At 35.3% G+C, this 22,198-nt stretch overlaps 1 protein-coding gene across 1 annotated transcript; it reads right to left on the bottom strand.

Moving 5' to 3' along the window:
* Nucleotides 1–7,582: 7,582 nt before the first annotated feature.
* On the bottom strand, nucleotides 7,583–8,559 carry LOC128664731 (olfactory receptor 490-like). Its single transcript, XM_053719538.1, has one exon. It carries the CDS (start codon nucleotides 8,528–8,530, stop codon nucleotides 7,583–7,585), a length of 948 nt encoding a protein of 315 aa, XP_053575513.1. The 5' UTR covers nucleotides 8,531–8,559.
* Between the last annotated feature and the right edge of the window lie 13,639 nt (nucleotides 8,560–22,198).

Here is a 22,198-nt window from a genome sequence, read left to right as displayed (position 1 = left end):
ACAAGCGGTCCTCCAGCCGGGCAGAAGTCTTCATCCGATCGTGGCAGAAGAGGTCCTCCATCCTGCCGAAGTCTTCATCCAAGCGGGGAAGAAGAGGTCCTCCATCCGGCAGAAGTCTTCATCCATCCATGGCTCCATCTTCAAGACCTCCGACGCGGAACATCCTCCTCGGCCGACGGACTAACGACAAATTAAAGTTCCTTTAAATGACATCATCCAAGATGGCGTCCCTCGAATTCCGATTGGCTGATAGGATTCTATCAGCCAATCGGAATTAAGGTAGGAAAAATTAGATTGGTTGATTGAATCAGCCAATCGGATTGAAGTTCAATCCGATTGGCTGATTGGATCAGCCAATAGAATGCAACGTCAATTCTATTGGCTGATCCAATCAGCCAATCGGATTAAACTTCAATCCGATTGGCTGATTCAATCAACCAATCGGAATTTTTCCTACCTTAATTCCGCCAATCGGAATTTGAGGGACGCCATCTTGGATGACGTCATTTAAAGGAACTTTCATTCGTCGTTAGTCCGTCGGTCGAGGAGGATGTTCCGCGTCGGAGGTCTTGAAGATGGAGCCGCGGATGGATGAAGACTTCTGCCGGATGGAGGACCTCTTCTTCCCCGCTTGGATGAAGACTTCGGCCGGATGGAGAACCTCTTCTCCCACGATCGGATGAAGAGTTATTAACTATTTAATAGCTATTGTACCTAGTTAAAATAAATACAAAGTTGCCTGTAAAATAAATATAAATCCTAAAATAGCTGCAATGTAATTATTAGTTATATTGTAGCTATATTAGGGTTTATTTTATAGGTAAGTATTTATTTTTAAATAGGAATAATTTATTTAATTATAGAATATTTATTTTGTTTTATTTAAATTATATTTAACTTAGGGGGGTGTTAGGGTTAGGGTTAGACTTAGGTTTAGGGGTTAATAACTTTATTATAGTAGCGGTGACGTTGGGGATGGCAGATTAGGGGTTAATAATTGTATGTAGGTGGCGTCGATATTAGGGAGGACAGATTAGGGGTTAATAAAATGTATTATAGTGTTTGCAAGGCGGGAGTGCGGCAGTTTAGGGGATGTCCGGTTGGCAGATTAGGGGTTAATAAGTGTAGGTAGGTGTCGGCGATGTTAGGGGCAGCAGATTAGGGGTTCATAGGGATAATGTAGGTGGCGACGATGTCCGGTCGGCAGATTAGGGGTTAAATAATTTTATTATAGTGTTTGCAATGTGGGGGGGGGGCTTGGTTTAGAGGTTCAGTAGTAGTTTATGGGTGTTAGTGTACATTTTAGCACTTTAGTTAAGAGTTTTATGTTCCGGCTTTAGCCCATAAAACTCTTAACTACTGACTTTTAAATGCAGTTGGAGTCTTGGAGGTAGAGGCTCTACCGCTCACTTTCTCCAAGACTCGTAATACCAGCGTTAGGCAAATCCCATTAAAAAGATAGGATACGCAATTGACGTAAAGGGATTTGTGGTAGCCTCGAGTCGCAGAAGAAAAGTGAGTGGTGAGCCTCTACCTGTCAAACTCGTAACACCAGCGTTAGATAAAAAGCAGCGTTGGGAGCGTTGGGACCTCTCAACGCTGCTTTTTAAGGCTAACGCAAAACTCGTAATCTAGCCGAATGTAACTATTAGTTATATTGTAGCTATTTTAGGATTTATTTTACAGGTAAATATTTAGTTTAAAATAGGAATAATTTAGTTAATGATAGTATTTTTATTTAGATGTATTTAAATAATATTTAAGTTAGGGGGTGTTAGGGTTAGGGTTAGACTTAGGTTTAGGGGTTAATAACTTTAATATAGTGGCGGCGACGTTGGGGGCGACAGATTAGGGGTTAATAAATGTAGGTAGGTGGCGGCGATGTTAGGGGCGGCAGATTAGGGGTTAATAAGTATAAAGTAGGTGGCAGCAGGCAGATTAGGGGTGCTTAGACTCGGGGTTTATGTTAGGGTGTTAGGTGTAAACATAACTTTTATTCTCCCATAGGAATCAATGGGCTATCGGGCAGCTTTGCTGCTTTCAGACTCCCATTGATTCCTATGGTATCCGCCACCTCCAGGGTGGCGGAATGAAAAGCAGGTACTCTGGGCCGGAATAGTGCCGAGCGTACCTGGTAGAAATTTGATAATTTGCAAAAGTAGTAAGATAGTGCCAAACTTGCCTTCTGAACATCTGTAGTGACGTAAGCATCGATCTGTGTCGGACTGAGACCGGCGGATCATATGTTAAGTCACAAAATTCTACTTTTGCCGGTCTGTATGCTTTGATAAATGAGGCAAATCAAGCTCTCCACAATTACGCTGTGGAATTCCAGCGTATATGCGGTTGACGGCTTGATAAATAGGCCCCATAGGGTACAAATGTGTCAGCTCGCACTATACGTCACCATCTGAATGAAAAGGGACACTATGAGAGTAGCGAGGACCCCACTGCTGACACAGAAACATGAAAAAGCCAGATTGGAGTTTGCCAAAATTTACCTGAGGAAGCCAAAATCATTTTGGGAAAATGTGCTGTGGACAGACGGAACAAAATTACAGCTTTTTGGTAAAGTCCATCATTCTAAATTAAGCCTTTAAAGAAAAGAATACAGTCCCTACAGTCAAACATGGTGGAGGTTAACTGATGTTTTGGGGTTGCTTTTCGGCTTCAGGCACTGAATGTGTGCATGGCATTATGAAATATGAAGAATACCAAAGAATTCTGTGGTGCAATGTAGGGCCCAGTGTCAGAAAGTTGGGTCTCCGTCAGAGGTAATTTGTCTTACAGCAGGACAATGACCCAAAGCACACGTCAAAAAGCACCCAGAAATGGCTTAAGACAAAGCGCTTTAGAGTACTGAACTGGCCAGCAATGAGTCCAGATCTTAATCCCATAGAGCACCTTTGGAGAGATCTCAAATCAGCAGTTGGGAAAAGGAACCCTTCCAATTTGAGAGACCTGGAGCAGTTGGTGAAAGGAGTGGTCCAAAATTCCAGTAGAGAGGTGTAAGAAACGTATTGATGGTTACAGGAAGCGAAAATTTTAAATTGAGGGTGCCAATAATTTTGCCCATTCCATTTTTTAAATGTTGCGTGGAATGTAGCAGCTTTGGCTGTTTTTTCTATTCACTTGTTTGTGTCATACCTATACAAACAAAATAAATAAACATGAGAATGCCTAAACATTTGTAATTGCAACAATTTTCTGGGCAAAGTGGTGCATTATCTGACAGAAATGCAAGGGTGCCAATATTTTTTGCCATGGCTGTATATATATATATATATATATATATATATATATATATATATATATATATTGTATACACACAACTTAATTTGTAAATATTCATAACTTGTTAAAAAGGGTTTTCTTTGAGAATGCTGTATTTAAAAAGTCAAAAAATTCTGAGAAAAGCTGCTAGAATTCTTTTTTTTCCCTCACAGATTGGAATACTGCTTCTACTCATATAAGGCATAGGGGGGTTATTGTTTGATAAACACATTTGGAATGCTTGTGATTACTTAGTTATCTTGGAGATTGAAATGGGTTCAAATTTTAAACATCTACAGTATGTCACAGCAAGTCTGACTAAACTTGAGATCCCTATTTGAAGCAAACCTACAAGGCAAAGTATATGTGTTCAAAAATGTACTTCTGGATAGATTGGTGCATTTGGCAGTTTTGTTCACTGCCTGCGTGTGGTATTTGTATCTTTTCAGAGCCTAATATCTCTTTGTGCAAGTGAAACACACTAAGATCTGTGCAAATCTAGATCTTATTGTGTTTCACTTGCACAAGAAGATATTTGGCTCTGAAAGGAATTGAAAACGCTAGCAATCTCTTACTTCTGCATTCAGAAGTGAATGAAACTGCCAATTGCATGTCTCTACTTCTTGATTCACATATCAAATAATTCTGTAAACCCATTAAAACATTTTGAGTCATGTATCATTTTATAGAAGCCATATGAATGCTAGATGCCAAAATATATGGGACATTTAAACATATATATTTTTTTTTTATATACAATACTATATGTTCAAATGAAGATGATATTAGATGCTGGTGCTGTAAAATGCCTGCCATGTATCATGCCAAACCAAAAAAGCCCGCAGAATTTCAGAATAAGAAACCAGATAACATTACAAAGTGAGCAATTACTTTTGTATATATGTAATATCGAAAGTTTATTAAAACAGATATTTAAACGCAACATAAATGGCTGGCAACGGAATAATTGAAATAGAGGACTATAAATTTAGAGATGCATAGAGCTGGAACTTAATAATTGGTTAAAGTAATTAAGCATAAGCATTAAATAGACTCTAAATAATTGATTAATTAATTAAATAAATAAGGAATTACATTTATTTCAATATATAAGATATTTCAAATTACATGTTTAAATAACTGCAAAGCAATTTTATATTTTATTCAATTACACACACAAAGTACAAAGTTCAGTATTTGTATATAAGAATATGCTCTTTTAAAAACACATATTAAAGAACAGATTATTAGTGAAATCTATTTAAATGATATTTAACACATTACATATCAGTAGCCCTCAACTCATATTCAGAAATCTATACGATATTTCATTTGGTTGCTGTCCTTTTAGCTTGAAAATATCTATGACATTCATATATGTAAATTAAAAATGAACCTATAGTGTATGTAATTTTCTTTTTAGCAGCCTTTTGAAAGCATTTAAATACTTGTGTAATAACATCTTAACGTTTTATAACTAGTTTGTTGATTATTTCCTTTGCGATAACTAGTTTTAAATTTTGGATTTAAAACATCTGTACAATATGTGTTGCTATTAGTAGTAATAGTGGTAATAGCAGTAGCATTAGCAGTAGTATTAAAATAAAAGTACAGGAGACCCCACATTTTTCTTTCAGGGTTTGGATAAAAGATACAATTTAAAACAACTTTCCAATTTACTTCTATTATCAAAGTTGCTTCATTATCTTGTTATCTTTGCTAAAGTAATGACATTGCACTTCTGGCAGCCAGCTGAACACATCTAGTTAGCTAATCAGTTAGACAAATGTGTGCAGGCACCAATCAGCAGCTAGCTCCCACTAGTGTAATATATGTGTGTATTCTTTTTAAATAAGGGATACCAAAAGAACAAAGCAAATATGAAAATAGAATTTAATTTAAAAGTGCCTACAAATCACATGCTCTATCTGAATCATGCAAGTGTAATTTTGACTTTCCTATTCCTTTAATTGTAGCATTGTTGACAGTTTATACATTGGCAGTAACATAAAGGTATATTAGATAGTGGAATGAAATGGGACTAAATAATTAAATGACTACACATGCGTATAGAAGGTAATTAGAGCTCCGCTTAAAACAGTTCTATGGATATACACGGATAACTATGCAAACTATTGCACATATCTTTTTGAATTTATATTAACTAAAAGAGTGTTAACATCAACATCAAATTACACTTTAAGGAATACTGAAATCAAATCCTGTGTCACTAATGTATAAGATTCATGTACTCTTAAGATGAGAGGGTTATAAACAGAGAGTAAATATGTACTGGAGATCAATCAGCCTTCCATAAACTGAAATACATTCATGTGTGAAACGAGACAGATTTATTCTGTCTTGAGGACTCATAAGTTCTTAAAAAGTAAAAGAATAACCAGATATAATAATTTCTCTGCAATTTCATTCATTGATAATAATTCCTTTAATTAAGAGGTTCATAACTGTCATTAGAAACCACAACGAAATGTAACGTCTGATATATACTATGCATACACAAGGATACATTCTAAAAATAAATATAATAATTTATATTTTCTCTATTTATAGGCCAATCAATACATAGGTCATTAAAAATGCCTTTATTTAATATAAATGTAATGTTTATAATTATATTCATTTACCAGTCTTTTTCATTTACTAATCTTGAAAGTCTTAATAGTTTCATCTGTGGCAAATGTTCATTATATTTGAGTGAAATAACAAAATGCTATTTTATATATCTGTTACTGGGACAGATTACAAGTCACGTTCTATTTAACGCTTTCACTCATGTGCAAACACTGCCAGAAGTAAATCTTTAAGGCGAGAGGGATAGCGCGCTTATTAAAAGTTAAAATTAAATTGATGCTTGCTAACTTCAATACTCCAGATATCGCAAACTTGCTAACATCTTTTCCCCATACACTTTAATGGAGTCCGCTGCTAAAAAAACTAACACTTATCGCTTGCGTGCAAACCCGACAGGTATAGATAAATACAGATATATAAAGGAATATATATTTCAAAATACAAAGAACATTTTCTCCTATGTGACGAACATTGAAATGTAAAATATTTACAGTAAATACGCCGGTGAATACATATTAAATATTATAACTGAAAAAAATGATTCTTTATGTTTTAAGGTATTTGAGTGGAAAGGACTCCAAAGTATGTGTGTATATATATATATATATATATATATATATATCCCAAAGGTAATTAACAAGTGGCACCAGCACTGTTTCTTTAAAAGTAGAAAATATTTATTGGGGTGTCATCATGGAAGGACAGCTGTTATTTACCTTTAGGATTTATATGTAAGAGGTGACACAGGACCCTCTGGTGGACGTGCACTTTATTAACTGCAATGAACTGTTATTTCTACTAGTGCTGGATCTATTGCCCTTTATATATATATATATATATATATATATATATATATATATATATATATATATATATATATATATACTGTATATATATATATACAGGTATATACAGTATATATATATATATATATATATATATATATATATATAAAATTGTGTGTGTATACATGTATTTAATTATGTGTATATATGTATGTATATATACATATATACATAAATACATACACATATTTAGACACATATATATATATATATATATATATATAACCAAATGTAGTAGTAGTATATATATATATTTGTTTATTTATTTATAAAATATTTTACCAGGAAGGATACATTGAGATTTCTATCGTTTTCAAGTATGTCCTGGGACCACAAAACATTGCATTGATACAATAGGGTACAATAAAATACAAAAACAATAATAATACACAATATATGCAAACATTTAACATAGAACTGGTAGGAAATATTTAATCAACCATGACAGACACATTTGGTTTTGAGATATGTAGAGAGGGATCTCTTAAAGGATATTATATATATATATATATATATATATATATATATATATATATATATATATATATATACAAGCACACAATATAGCCATTTCTATTCAAATACCTTGTTATATATCTGTTAACCCTTTTAAAAAATGTTATTAATATTTTTATTGTATAGTGTATAAATGAGTGTAATAGTTTATTTTAATGTAATCATGAAGATGCATGTTTATTTGTATCCCTAACCCTTCCGCTTGGTTGTACGCCTTTACTTTCAACGTTAACTATGCTTGCAATATCATGCCCACTATGTGCTATGTGCTTGTTTAAAAAATAAATTTTGAAATAGCAGCTACATTATAGTCATTTGAATTTAAACACCCAAATAAAAAAAATGTGATGCATAATTCAGAAATGTATATGTAAATTAATTTTCCTCCTGTTCTTTTTTATTATATTTTTCAGAGCTCCTCTGATTTCAACATTCCTAAGGCTGTATATAAGTGGATTCATTAATGGTGTTATCACAATATACAACAAAGATCTGAACTTGTTGATATTTCCATCAGATGGTACCATGTAAACTGCAATGAGAGTTCCGTAAAATGTGCATACAATAGTCAGATGTGAGCTGCAGGTAGAGAAAGCCTTCATCCTTCCAGTGGATGTAGAAATGTTTAGGATGGTGATGGAAATAAATACATAAGTTATGATAATATATATAAATGGGGAGAACAGAGTAAAAAAAGAGCTGGCAAAATCTAATGTTTGCAATAGAGAGGTATCTGAAGAAGACAATTCTAATAGAGGGATAAAGTCACAGTAGAAATGGTTGATAGAATTGTGATCACAAAATTGTAATTCACACATCAAAGTTAATTCACTTGATATAAAAATGGAAACTACTAACCATGATCCAGTGACTAACTGGAGACACAGCCTTGTACACATGATGGCTGAATAACGCAAGGGATTGCAGATGGCAAGATATCGATCATATGACATGACTGCAAGGAGAAAGCATTGTACAAGTCCTGAAACCCCAAATATGTAAAATTGTATCATACAGTTCATTTTTGATACTTTCACTTTATCTTTTATTATGATTTCAAGCATTTTTGGAACAACAGTGGTGGTTAGAAGAATATCATTTACAGCTATGTGTTTGATAAAAAAGAACATGGGAATATTTAGTTGTTCTTTAACTGATACTAAAAATATTATGAGAACATTTCCATTTATTATCATAAAGTAAATTATGAGGAACATTATAAAGAGTAGAGCTTTGAACTCATATAGATCATGAAATCCCAGGAGCAGAAACTCAACAACTTGGGTCTGGTTGTTTTCACACATTCGCCAAAGCAGTAAAGATGATAAAGCTCCTACTGTACAATATTCTTTTTTTTTTTTTCTTTTTTACTGAAACAAAAAATAAAAAAGAAAGAAAGAAACGAATATTAATGGCACAGTAATTGAAAAATATAAACTCATCACAGTAGCAAATTAGGTTTTGGATGACTATTTACAAATGTTACACAGAAAAGAGGAACAGCTGCACACAACAGACACAATAGGTTAACAATAACTTTTAATACTGCAAGTTAAAAAGATAGGTACATGGAGGCAACGCAATCAGAAGTCCTTACGCGTTTCGTGCTGGTACTATTTACAAATGTTATTCTATCATTATTGGGTAGATAATATGTGCATCATTTTTTATGACAAGACGTCACTGTGCTTTTTTTCATGTTTTATGGTTTGTTTGTTATTATTTTAGGTTTTTAAATGCCATATCAGTAATTTTATAGTGACTTAATCACAGGTGCTGTTCATACAAATCCATCCATATGCCAGTTTGAGGATTTCAAATGAACATTTAGCAACCTATAAAAAAATGTTCACTTTTGCATTAAACTAAAATAAAAATAGAAGGGCCATAGACTATATTTACATTTTATAACAAACAAACATTTCTTGGCTAATAAAAGTAAATTAATATATTTGTGATATATTTTATCAAGTAATAACTTAAACTGTTCAACAATGATGTCATTGATATGATCATTTTAATGTAATGTATAATGCTTTCTCTAAACCAAAACTATAGCCTAAATTTTAAATGCAATGCAAAAAATATTAGCTCTTTTGTGAGTAAACATCGCTCAACCACAAGCAATAGCACTTATAATTTTATGCTCATATCATAAGTCCAAAGTTATTTTTTAGCACTTGGGTGATAGTCTAGAGTGCACTAATTAACATTTGTATGTTGGATAGCACAGGTGCGCTAAATTCCTCAAATAACAGACTTTTAGGGCGTGCAATAAATTTCATGTCAGATATCACTTGAGAGCTAAATTGATAGTGTGCAAATATTAAAGTTCTTCATGTAGTTCTGTTCTATACTATTTTAATGAAAGTTAAGTATAAAACATACACATATACACATATAAATAAACACATAACACATGCATACACATACACCATTGATTCCTTCCCAGTCCAGCCCCTTGTCAGAAACATTATCCAATTAATTCTGCCACAAAACCTTTGTTCTTTTATTAGTAAACATTTTTTTAATAATTAAGTCTAAATATAACTTAATTTATTTCTATAGCATGTTCATGTGTTTTGTTATGCAAACTAGAAAGCATTAATTGTCTACCTCAGGGCTGAAAGAGTAGTGGATTTTACAGTGCAATACTTAACTCACCACTAGTAATACAAGCGCAAGGAGTGCACTTTAAAGTGCTCCATACGCTATCTATTGAAAATATAGAACACTCTACAAAAGTTTTGGACCGTTAAAATGTTTTTCTTAAAATATCTAGGCATCTATTATTCTTCACATGTCCTTTATGTGTCTGTCTCTGTGTACATAAAGAGTTCCCAGCCATCCTGCATTTTTTGGGATTATCATAGTTTGACAGTTTGGCCCTCAATCAGTGGCGGCTGGTGACTTTTGAAGATGGGGGAGCACTAGCCCCGCCCCTCAGATGGCCCCGCCCATTTTATTTTGTGTGTGTATATATACATATACATATATATATATATATATATATATATATATATATATATATATATATAATATATATATATATATACACACACACACACAGCTCGTGACCGGCAAAAACAGGACACAGTCCACTATTTCTCAATATGTCAAAAAATTTATTTATAGTTGTATAAGCTATTTCAGCTGTATGCTCTCCAAAAACAGAATGGAATTTAGCAACAATTATGTCACTTGCCTCAATTTGGGTTACTGGCAGGGGCGGACTGAGACCAACCAGGGCCCCCGGGCAAAAGTGTGGCAGGGCCCCCCCTCTCTTTGCCCGCCTACCTTCTCTGCCCCTCTCACCCTCATTGCCCCACCCCTATGTTTACTTGACATATAAAGAGACAGTTTTTGGCCTGAATGGAGCAATTGGATAGGCCAGAATAGACAAACATTACTGGTGCTATTATTGTAATCAAGAGAGTGAGGGAAGAAAGGACTAGCTGACCACTAAGGGCACATTACTAACTGTTGCTAATCTAAAAAAAAAAATTCAGCAGCAGCACTAATATCTATGGACACGCAGTTACAGAAGTATCATATTTTGCAGGTACCACCAGATACATATGTAATGGGTGCAGACAGTGATGTACTCAACAGGCTCCAGGCAGACCTCTGTAACAAAGATCTTCCTGTGGCAAAGTCTGAAAGGATAACTGAATGTGCACTCTGGGTCAAAATAAACTGTAATAATTGAAATGCAAAGTGCCTGATACAACATGGAAAACAAACAGATGACCCCCTGCTTGAAACTTCTAAGCTGCCACGTACCACCAAGAGAGATCTCTCACTATCACCATCTTAGGTGAGAGATCTGCCTTGGGGGTATAGACAGCTTTAAATTCTCCAAGCAGGTGGTCATCAGTGTTTATGTTTCCACAATGTTATCACGCACTTTGCATTTCCCTTAACATTGTCAGTTTATAAATTGACCAACAGAAAGTGCACATTCAGTTATCCTGCTTTGAGCCACACAGTAATGCAGTTAACCCAGGTGGAGCCTGCTGAGTACCTAACCATCAGTCTCACTGAGTGTATAATTTTGACTCAGACTCAGATAATGGATGCTGCTTTTTCTCTTACTTGTTACTTTGCCATAACACTTTTGGAACAACAAGCAGGCAGGAGTACTTACCAGTTGTAGTCTGGGAGATGCAGATGATGGCGCTGCCTTTGCCTCCCTCCCTCCCTCAGCTCACCCACCACACCAGTTGTGGACCTAATGAACAAAGGGCCCTGCTGGAAGAAATGGTTTTGCCCCCCACTTCTTCTAAGAAAAACATACATCATATCATCATACAATACAATCATGCTTGACTTCTATAGCCCATCACTTCTGCCAACCAAGTAGTTAACAAAATGTTTGTGAGTGATAACAAAGGGCTTGCAGTTGTATGAGAGGAGAGCTTTACTCTTAGCAACTCAAAAACCACAAGTCACCTAAATCAGCATAAATGGGGGAGTTACAGTCTTACAGAATGAAGCTACTATAGCAGGGAGAAGCTGGCTAGGAACCTATTACTAGACCAGCCAGGCTACAAAAAAAAGCAGCAAGGGAAAAGAAAAGTATTCTGAGCTGCTGACAGCTCCTGTATGCTGTCTAAACTCACTATAGACAAATGTGACAGCTCCGCAGACAACAGTGACAGCTCCGCGCTGGAGGGGGAGGGCAAAGCAGAAGAGATCTCTTAGCCTGGCTGCACTGTGAGAGACAGGAAGAAAGTGCTTTACTCATAATCAGAGGAGGAATGGTGACTTTTAGCCCAGGGGGCTCAGTACACAACTCCACTGGCAAATTAGCAGCACTTCTGCTGCAAGATCTTACATATGTGTATAACCCACTTCAGGGGGGAACAGAAATTGACCAAAGAACATGATCAGAATAAAAAAGGTTTTAAAAAATAGAGGATGGCATTATTACACTAGCATTTTTAATAAAAGCAATTTGAAAAAAAATTATATTAATATTCATTCTGGCATAAAAAAGATAGCATGGCGTTAAACAACAAAACATTGAATTATGCCTTTTAATTCTTAAAACACAAGGCTTTATTTACAGCTGACAAGAGATTTTTTTTTGTTTTGTTTATCTCATACTAGGTCTGAAAACTAAGACAACAATTTAATAGTGTGTACTAAGTTTTTAAAAGTTACATAGATTAAGCATGTTAAAATGGTTGTCATTAACAATTTCTTCATTATTTACATTTTGGAGGTTACCTGCATATAATTTATGGTTAATAGAATTACTTAAATTTTCTGAGGGCAAAAATATCCATTATAAAAATAATGAGAAAACCAAAACATAAATAAAACAAACATTTAAATACAAAGCTCTTGAACAATTAAACCTTTTAATTTTTTTAGGGTTCACTATTTTTGAGTTAACTAGGGCAATTATTTAGCTACTGGACACTAAAAGGGTTGATGCTGTTCATTGACCCAAAGCTGGAAAAAAAGATTGCTTTTTATTTTATACTGGTGCTGGAGAGATTGTATGTATTATATTAAATGGATACAGTGGACCCTCTAAGCTGCCATAATACACCATATAACACTGAAGGTAGGTGCTGAATCATATGTAGCTTTATGGACTCTAAAGAGTGTCAGACCCACACAAAGAGAGCAAGGGTTATTAAAAGAGAATTGCATACATAGGAATGGCAGACTAATTGAGGCTGCTATAATTAAAAAGTTATCATAGTACCTCACTACCTCTTTAGCATATGCTGCCTGTATAAATCTGCCCCTAGGTTAGACCACCTGATATTTTCATTGGAAGATCTATGGCAAACAAGGAGAAACAGATTGCACAGTTTAAAAAACAAATGACAGGCTTACCTTTCTCTCACTCTCCCTTCACAGCAGGATGTCACATGAGCACACAGGAATGTGGGTGTGTAGCTGCCCCAGAGAGAAGGGATCGTTTTAAGAGGTCTTTAATTTTTTTTAAGTAGTGGCAGCTCAGTCCTACTTAATAGATTCCTTGCTCATATTTAGCTTTGGTTTACATTGTTAGCCCTACCATAAGAGTTTCCCATATAGTAAAGCTACTAACACCTTGCTCCCCAAAACATCAGCTCTCTGCAAACACAATATACTCACGCAAGTAGGCAGGGCTGTTTTCTGTCCAGCTCCCTGCATGAAGACACTTGTGAATTACAGCTGCATTGCAGCACTACATTTCTAATGCTGTTGGTTTCTCTGCAATCCCTATGCAGTTCACTGAATGCCCTTGCACCACACCACACACTATTCTTCCTGCCTAATGCCGCCTCAGAGCTGAGCTAAGTAACTGGCCTGCGCACAGTGCCTTGGTGGGTGGAGCTGAAGCCTGGAAATGTCTAATATGTGGACCGGACTCCTCCGGTCCACATATTGCAGGGGCTGTATATTGCCTGTCAGCCATGCCAGGACTTACCTCCTTCCACTTCACCACAGTCTGACTTCAGTCTCTTCCCTTACTCTGCATTAGCCAACGGACCGTTCGCACCTCCAGCACACAAATGTGAACACTACTCCTCCCCACTCCAGAAAGTTCCTTCCAGCCAATGAATCAACAAAATAAATATTAATATAAAATAACAATAATGAAAAAACTTAGTGCTGCTGCATGCTGCATCTACCTGCAGTGGAAAGGGGCCCCTGGTTACTGGCAACATTCTAATTCAGCAATATCATATGTAGTGAGATCTTGGCTCTCAACATTCTTGCAGTAATATTGTTGCGTACAACGGCTCAACCATATAACAGTACTTGTGATGCAGTGATGGAGATTGTGCTGTTAGAAGCTAACTGACCTGACATGACTCGGACTTGAGACTTGGCAGCAGCTCCATCCGCTTCACTTTCCCGCGTCCAAGCCCGGCACGCCTCCCCAGCAGCTCTGATAGCTGATTGGCTGTCCGGATTAGCTCTCCATGCCACTGCCTCCACACACACAGCTCTTAGTTTGCAAGTGTCACGTGACAGCTGGCTCTCGCACACTAAGAGCTGTGCGGTAAAGGAGACCTATGGGCTGGCCTGTAGGTGGCGCTGCTGTCAATGCAGCTTTAAAGTGGAAAGAGCTTTTGCCTATACTTCTATGTATCGCACTGCACATCATGTGCGATAGATAGAAGTAGTAGGCAAATGTCCATTCCACTTTCAGCCTAAATAAGGCAATTTTTATGTTTTTACTTAAAACTGCAGTGGAGCCCCCTGAAGTATTTTTTAATTAATCAGCAAAAAGGTTTAAAAATGTATTTATTTTTTTCTCTCACTCTTTTTTTTTTTTTTTTTTTGTTTATCAGGGGTCAGGGGGCATCAGGGGTCAGTCAGGGGGTTCACGTGCTCAAGTGCTCCTATAGAGGAGCCTCCACTGCCCTCAATCCCTCCAGCAGCTCCACGAGACCGTATAAATGTCCTAGATTGTTGAGATTGACAGTCCCTACACAGTTGTTCCTATGTCCCCACTCACTCTCTGTCCAATTCTGCCTTGATATTATATGTGTCAACCCCTGATCTGCTGCAACTCTACCTCAAGATTTACATGAATAAAGCACCAGATACCAATTCCAGAGAGTCTCTATGTTATGTTGCAGGTATGTGCATGTATACATAATATGGGCTTTATTCCAAGTTCGCTAAATTGGTTCTCATCAAATAATACTAATCTATTTTCAAAGAAATTCAAGCCAACAAAATTTTTTTTGTAATTACAACATTCTGTTAAGAGCTAGAATACGAGTGGCAAGCTAACATTTGCGCTCAAGCGATAAGGGGTTAATACCAGTTCTCTGCAAGTGTATTACAACTAAGGATGGGCGAATGTTTTGCAACATTCGAAAAATGAAACGAATTTTAACACATTCGTTCGTTCAAATCGAATTTCAAATGTTAACATAACATTCTAACATTCGTTTTTCGAATGTTAGTTTCGAATTTTACGATTACATTCGAAAATATTAGTTTCGAAAAATTTGAATTTATATTTGTAATAGTATTTCTAATGCTTTCTTTAAATGTAATATTCAAATTATACAATATTCAAATTCGAAAAATTTGAATTTATATGTTTGTAATAGTATTTCTAATGCTTTCTTTAAATGTAGTATTCGAATTATGCAATATTCTCTATAGAAACATTCAAAATGATATATTTGTATCTATTATGTATCAATTTACTAAATTCCCTCCCTACCACATGAACTACTGAACTTCTGAATAGTATTTGTTAAATAGAATGTAAAATTTGAAATTTCGAATGTATACTTTCGATATAATTATAAACATTCGAATTCGAAAGTGACATTCGAAAACTGTAAATAGCATTTGATTATAGAATTTTTAAGAATATTCGTTCTTATCAACATTCGTATTTATAATTCGAATTTCAGTAATAACATTCGTTCTAACATTCTAATTCGAAAATTTACACATTTGCCCATCCCTAATTACAACTTTAAAAGACTGTCGTTTAACATTAGACCTGTCTGTTTTATGTTCAATGCAAATTTGTCTAGTTAATCTCTATGTGCATACACATACACAATAAGAAAGTGCCTTGCACTCTGGAGGAGATCCGGTATGATAAAAAAAAAAAAAAACTTTATTGGAGATCGATTAAAAAACTAAACAGGTCAAACATGCAGGATATACAAGGAAAAACTACCCTGCACTAGCGCTCAGTCATAGGATGCTAAGTGCCTTTTTATACCCACGGCAACTTAACCCCTAAGACCCTTAAAGGGGCCATGTTAATAACAAAAAGTGTGGTAGTTAAAGGGATGGCCATAGAGATGACTGAGGCTTTAAGGCAACCATGCTTCTTAGCATATGAATAGAACAGGTAATATGTAGCTTAAATATAGATTTACCAATAAAAATGAATATTAATCCAAGTATTGTTAGTGATTTCAATTCAACATGTTGCCATAGATTTTCAGACATTCAATAATAATAAATTACTTTAGACCTATTTTGTTTGAATGATTAAATTAGTCTGAAGATGCACATTCTTTTAAATCATACAGTATGAAAAATGTATACAGAATGATATTAACTAAAAAGGTATATAAGATTGACTATATTTTAGGCTAGACACTAGTGATCCAAGTATATAAAATATATCTAATTCAATTATCAAGTATCTCAAAGTTGCTTCATATGTTATAAATCATTTAAATAAAGTTAAACATGAATTATTAATTTTTTCATTAATTCATATTAAATCTTAATCATGTATTAAACAAATTATATTATTGTATTATTTTAACGTTGGCCAATATTCCTCATTAGGTATTCACATTTTATTTTGGTTTGTATAAAAATTTGGAAGTCAAAGCAAAAAAAAAAATTCCAATAATTTTTTACTTATTTTTAAGTTAACCTGTGAAACCCACTCCAGGTCAATGCCTTCAGGCTGTCTTGTGCACAGTTTATATATCCAAAATAGTTCACGTTTTGTTAAAAATTTACACTTGTCCCCCCTCTGGGGTGTGATTTAACTATTTCAATAGTTTTCACTGTGGAATATTGGATAAATGTGTACCATTAAAATGTCTGGCTACTGCCAAATCTTTTTTATAATTTTCTACATCTTTGATATGTTCATGTACTCTATTTCATAGTTCGCAGGACGTTTGTCCAACGTACTGATGATTACAAAGATTACATTCGACGTACACATACCCTTGCATGTAAATGTATTGATTTCCATAAACACCTAAAGATAACTAAGAAATTAATACCAAAAATATAACCAAATTCTTTATCTTGGCCCATGCCCCTGGGTAATACTTATCATTGAGCGAGACCCAGACCAAAGGGGCATGGACAGAATTGCACACTTCCCTGGTTACCTATAAGAAGTAACTCTCAAGCACCAACCCTTCCTCTTCCTAGATATTCCCAGCCAAAAAAATGTGGACTAGGAAAAGGGTAGGGAGCCTGGTATTACACAAGGATATGGGCCAAGCTAAATAAATTGCTTATATTGTTGGTGTTATTTTCTAGTTATCTTGGCCCTTCCTGGTAATACTTACAAGTGAATGATTAGAAAAGCAGTAAAAAAACATATTAAAGGATGGGTGGGAAATAATACAAATATAAGACTACATGAAAAACAGAAGTTTTTGACCAAAACCTAGAAGAAGAAGACTGATGCATGTTAAATTTATAATGAGAGATTAATGCATGATGAGATTTGACCATAGTTAAACCAATCTCCTCAGGTATAGCATCTATCTAAAAAAGCCAAATACTGCAACTGTACTCGAAGAAAGTATCCTAAGCCTATCCAAAGCTTGCTCACCATCACATAGAAGTCCTGGAAATAGTATAGAAAAAACAACCAGGCTTAAAAAAAACTTTATTTTCCTCAAAGATCTTAAAAATATTGACAGTATATACTCTTTCCTGTAAAAATTGTGTTCTTTCATAGAAACAGAAAATGAACAGACCATATCAAATAGCAGAAATGACTCCTGTATATCTGGATAAAATTGATGAATGAAATGTCAGATTGTGAATCAAAGCTAATGGAATGTGATAAAACCTGGAAACCATAAGATTATTTTATGTCATCCCAAAATTAAAAAAGATCACTACTAACTGCCATACCCTTTAAAAAAATTGTCTAAAAAATTGTTAACTGAAAAACATAAACAACAGCTAGAAATTACACAGTAGAAATATGTTCATGCTTCTGTTAATACCACCTGATAAACTCCAGTTATTTAAACAGCTAGAGCCTTCACTGTTCTCACTGAGAGAACATTCTTAAAGTAAATTAATACTAAAAGAATAGTGCTAATTTAAAAAAAAAAAAAAAAAATAGGACCTGAATGACTTCTAAATACCATAGGCAAAAAAGATCTTACACACAGCAACCTAGTGTACTAATAAAAATCTAATTTTAACAGAGCAAGACCTATGGACTGATAGAAATACATAGCACTGTGGCTTAAAGATGTGCGGATTGATGTTTTATAATAGTCATAGCATTGTGGCTTACAGCTGTGCATGTAAATGCTTCATTAGAAAGACAATTGCACAGGCCTGGTAATATACACCGGAACAAACAGGCATCAAACAAAACAATATCTTAATGTGAAAAAGGAAACTCGAAAGTATAATTCAGCACCCAGTGCAACAGAAAAGGCCAGCGCCAAAGCTAATTTAAAACAGACGTGCGTGTACTCTGAGCAGCCCTCGGACAAGGCCCCACACAACTACCCACACTGACATTGCGGTATATGGCGGTCCCCACACGGTAACTGGATGGAGAAACTTACCATCGCTCAACAAACCAGTGGCCAGAGAAACATTATATGCATAACTGCAGATAAATGAGTAAACTGCAAAAAAATGCCCTGGTGCCCTAATTACGGCCAAAAAAGGAACATACCAGAGAGGTTTTTCTAGCTCTGTCCAACATGTGGCTAGACAGAACTAGGAAAAGGAAAGGGTGGTACTTGAGGGTTAATTCTTATAGGTAAACAGGGAAGTGGGTATTTTAGTTCGTGCCACTCTGGGGAGGGCTTGCTCACTGGTAAGTATTACCAGGGAGGACCAAAATATATATTACATAGCTGCACTTGCATTTCTAAATGTATCAGTATTTACAATCCCAATTAGCTTAAAAGGACATTCCAGAGAAAATTCCAGAGAACATTGGAATGGACATGGGTGAATTTAATAGAAACATTTTTGCAGTATTCATGTATTAGCAAAAATGCTTCTATTAAAAGCTTTAGCTGTTTCAAGAGTATTTTAGTATGCACCGTGCACCAGCATTATAAACACATCACTTGCTAAAAGAGAGCCTAAGGTGCTTATATCACCTGGTAATGACTCAGGGCCAGACAGATTATCAGTGGAGCACTAATGTTTGTGCGCAAGTGGTGATAAGGGGTTTATCGCGTGTACTTGCGCTCGTCAGGTTTTACGAATTGGTATTACGAGTTGAAAGTAAATGCGATCACTTGAGCGCAATCACGATTTACACTAGAATGATTACCACACTGTCAGAGCTCTGGTTAACTGTTTCACGAAACAAAAAAGTGTCACAAAACACATCAAAAATACATTACAAAGTACACTTACACTCATAATAAAAATAATTTAAAAATATATTGCACACAAAAGTTATAAGGACTTAAAGATATCAGGTCTCAGGTGTTAGAGAAAAAAGCAGACAAAGGGCTTTATCATAGAGATACATACATATACATATATATATATACAGTATCCCTCTAAATGTGTATATATGTATTTACAGACATATCTAAAAAAAAACATACATACATATGTACACACAAACATATATATATATATAAAATACAGAGAAAATAACTCATTGTGTAAACCATTTACAAATCTAAACAAGTCAGAAGACTTGCTTTAAACTCAGAAACTCTCTGACTACACTGTTTCCAATGCAGCAAAGGAATCTGGGTAAGATATTCAAATGAGGTTCACAATGACTCACCTTTTTACTTTTAGCCTGCTTTTTAAAGACAGACTTCCCTTTATGCCATAGCACTGCTGCATTACACAGCTTTTATGCTTAGCTAGGGTTAATACAGTGATTCTAACCAATCCCAGGACAGCTGTTTCGTGGTTTTGCCGGTCTGATGAAGGGGAACATTCCCCGAAAGGTTACCGAATAAACCATCTGTTTATACTTAAGTCCAGAGAGTGCTGTTTCCTGTTTTATATATATATATATATATATATATATATACATATATATATATATATATATATATATATATATACCTATATATATACCTATATATATATATATATATATATATATATATATATATATATATATATATACCTATATATAATCATGTATCTATAAATAGGTATAAATATATATTGTACTAAAAAAATACATCAGATATATATATATATATATATATATATATATATTTTTTTTAATAAATAGAACATATTGTTATATGGGAAGAACATTGAAATGTGAAATATTCTTATTTTAATGTGGGGTTAGCGCAAATGAGAATATGCGATCGGGTTTGCGTATGAGTAAGTTTCGGCTTTTTGCAGTTATCGGGTTAGTGCGCAAGTGAAAATAGTGTACTTTCAACTCATAAGAGCACAACCCAATGAGCGCAAATAGCTTACTTCTAGTGCAGTTAATGCTTGAGAGGCAGCGTTAAATAGAGCTCCACTAGTAATCTGGCCCTCAATGTGTTAATTACTGATATAATAAAAGTCCCCATAAGTGTTCTGAGCAGCTGCAGTATTTAAATTGCTGGTGCACTGACAATGTCTAGCTATGCTTCACATGCATCTGCAGAGAAAAATGTTAACACTAAAACAATGATAATTAAAGCTAGAAGCATTTTTGCCAATACACAATATTGTTAATATGTTTCTATTCAATTATGTAATACATCTGTGTGTATTTTAAATTTGTCCGGAATGTCCCTTTAATAGAAGCACTAAGTGGCTCAAGTTTTTTAGGTATTAACTGGTCATCTCTGGGACACATGCAATAATAATTTGAAATAAAATAGCATTATAATGATTCAAGGACTTAAAGGGACAGTCTAGTAAAAAAAAAAAACCTTTCACGATTCAAATAGGGCATGTAATTTTAAACAATTTTCCAATTTACTTTTATCACCAATTTTGCTTTGTTTTCTTGGTATTCTTAGTTGAAAGCTAAACCTAAAGGTTCATATGCTAATTTCTTATATCTTGAATGGTGCCTCTAATCTGAATGTATTTTGACAGTTTTTCACCACTTGAGCGCGTTAGTTCATGTGTTTCATTGAGCTCATGCACGTGAATTTACAGAGTAGTGAGCACTAATTGGCTAAAATGCAAGTCTTTTAAAAGAACTGAAATAAGGGGGCAGTCTGCAGAGTCTTATATGCAAGGTAATTACAGAGGTAAAACGTGTATTATTATAACTGTGTTGGTTATGCAAAACTGGGGATTGGGTAATTAAGAGATTATCTATTTTTTAAACAACAAATATTCTGGTGTTGACTGTCACTTTAAATTTGACTACAAGTTTTATTGTTCAATTAACCCCTTAATGACAACTGACGTACCAGGTACGTCATGCATTAACAATCAGTTAATGACAATGGACGTACCTGGTACGTCAGTTGTCTAACAGAGTGCTGGAAGTGATCACAATCACTTCCAGCAGCTCTGAGGGTATTGCAGTGATGCCTCGATATGGAGGCATCCTGCAATACCCCTTTACAAGACTCCGATGCAGAGAGAGCCACTCTGTGGCCCTCTCTGCACCGGTAGTGATGGTGCCGATGGTGCCTCTGACCGGTGGGAGGAGGGAGCGTGTGCGCGCGTACACAATGCGCGCGTGCGCGCGTGCACGTGCACATGCGCACATTAGCCACACTGACACCAATGAAAAAGTAAGGGGAAAAAAAGTTATTTTATTTTTTTTATATTTAAAAGGATCTGTGAGGGGGAGGGGGTGGGGGTATTGTGGGTGGGTTGCTACACTACAGAAATAATTAAACACAAATAACAGTTATAAATACAATTAAAATAAGTTTGGTTTGTGGGGCCAAACTGGGTACTGGCAGACAGCTGCCAGTACCCAAGATGGGGGTAATTAGGTAGGGGAGAGGGTTAGAGAGCTGGAGGGGGGGATCAGGGAGGTTGGTGCTAAGGCAGGGGTCCATCACAACTAAAATATTTTATAATTTTTATTTAAAAAAAAAAAACTCTTTTATTTAGTACTGGCAGACTTTCTGCCAGTACTTAAGATGGCGGTAACAATTGTGGGGTGGGGGAGGGAAGAGAGCTGTTTGGGAGGGATCAGGGGGTGGGATGTGTCAGGTGGGAGGCTGATCTCTAAAATTAACCCTGCAAGCTCCCTACAAGCTACCTAATTTAACCCCTTCACTGCTGGGCATAATTCACGTGTGGTGCGCAGCATCATTTATCGGCCTTCTAATTACCAAAAA

This window comes from Bombina bombina, chromosome 6, assembly GCF_027579735.1.
Source record: "Bombina bombina isolate aBomBom1 chromosome 6, aBomBom1.pri, whole genome shotgun sequence".
Lineage (NCBI taxonomy): Eukaryota > Metazoa > Chordata > Amphibia > Anura > Bombinatoridae > Bombina > Bombina bombina.
This window is presented reverse-complemented; position numbering and strand designations above follow the sequence as displayed.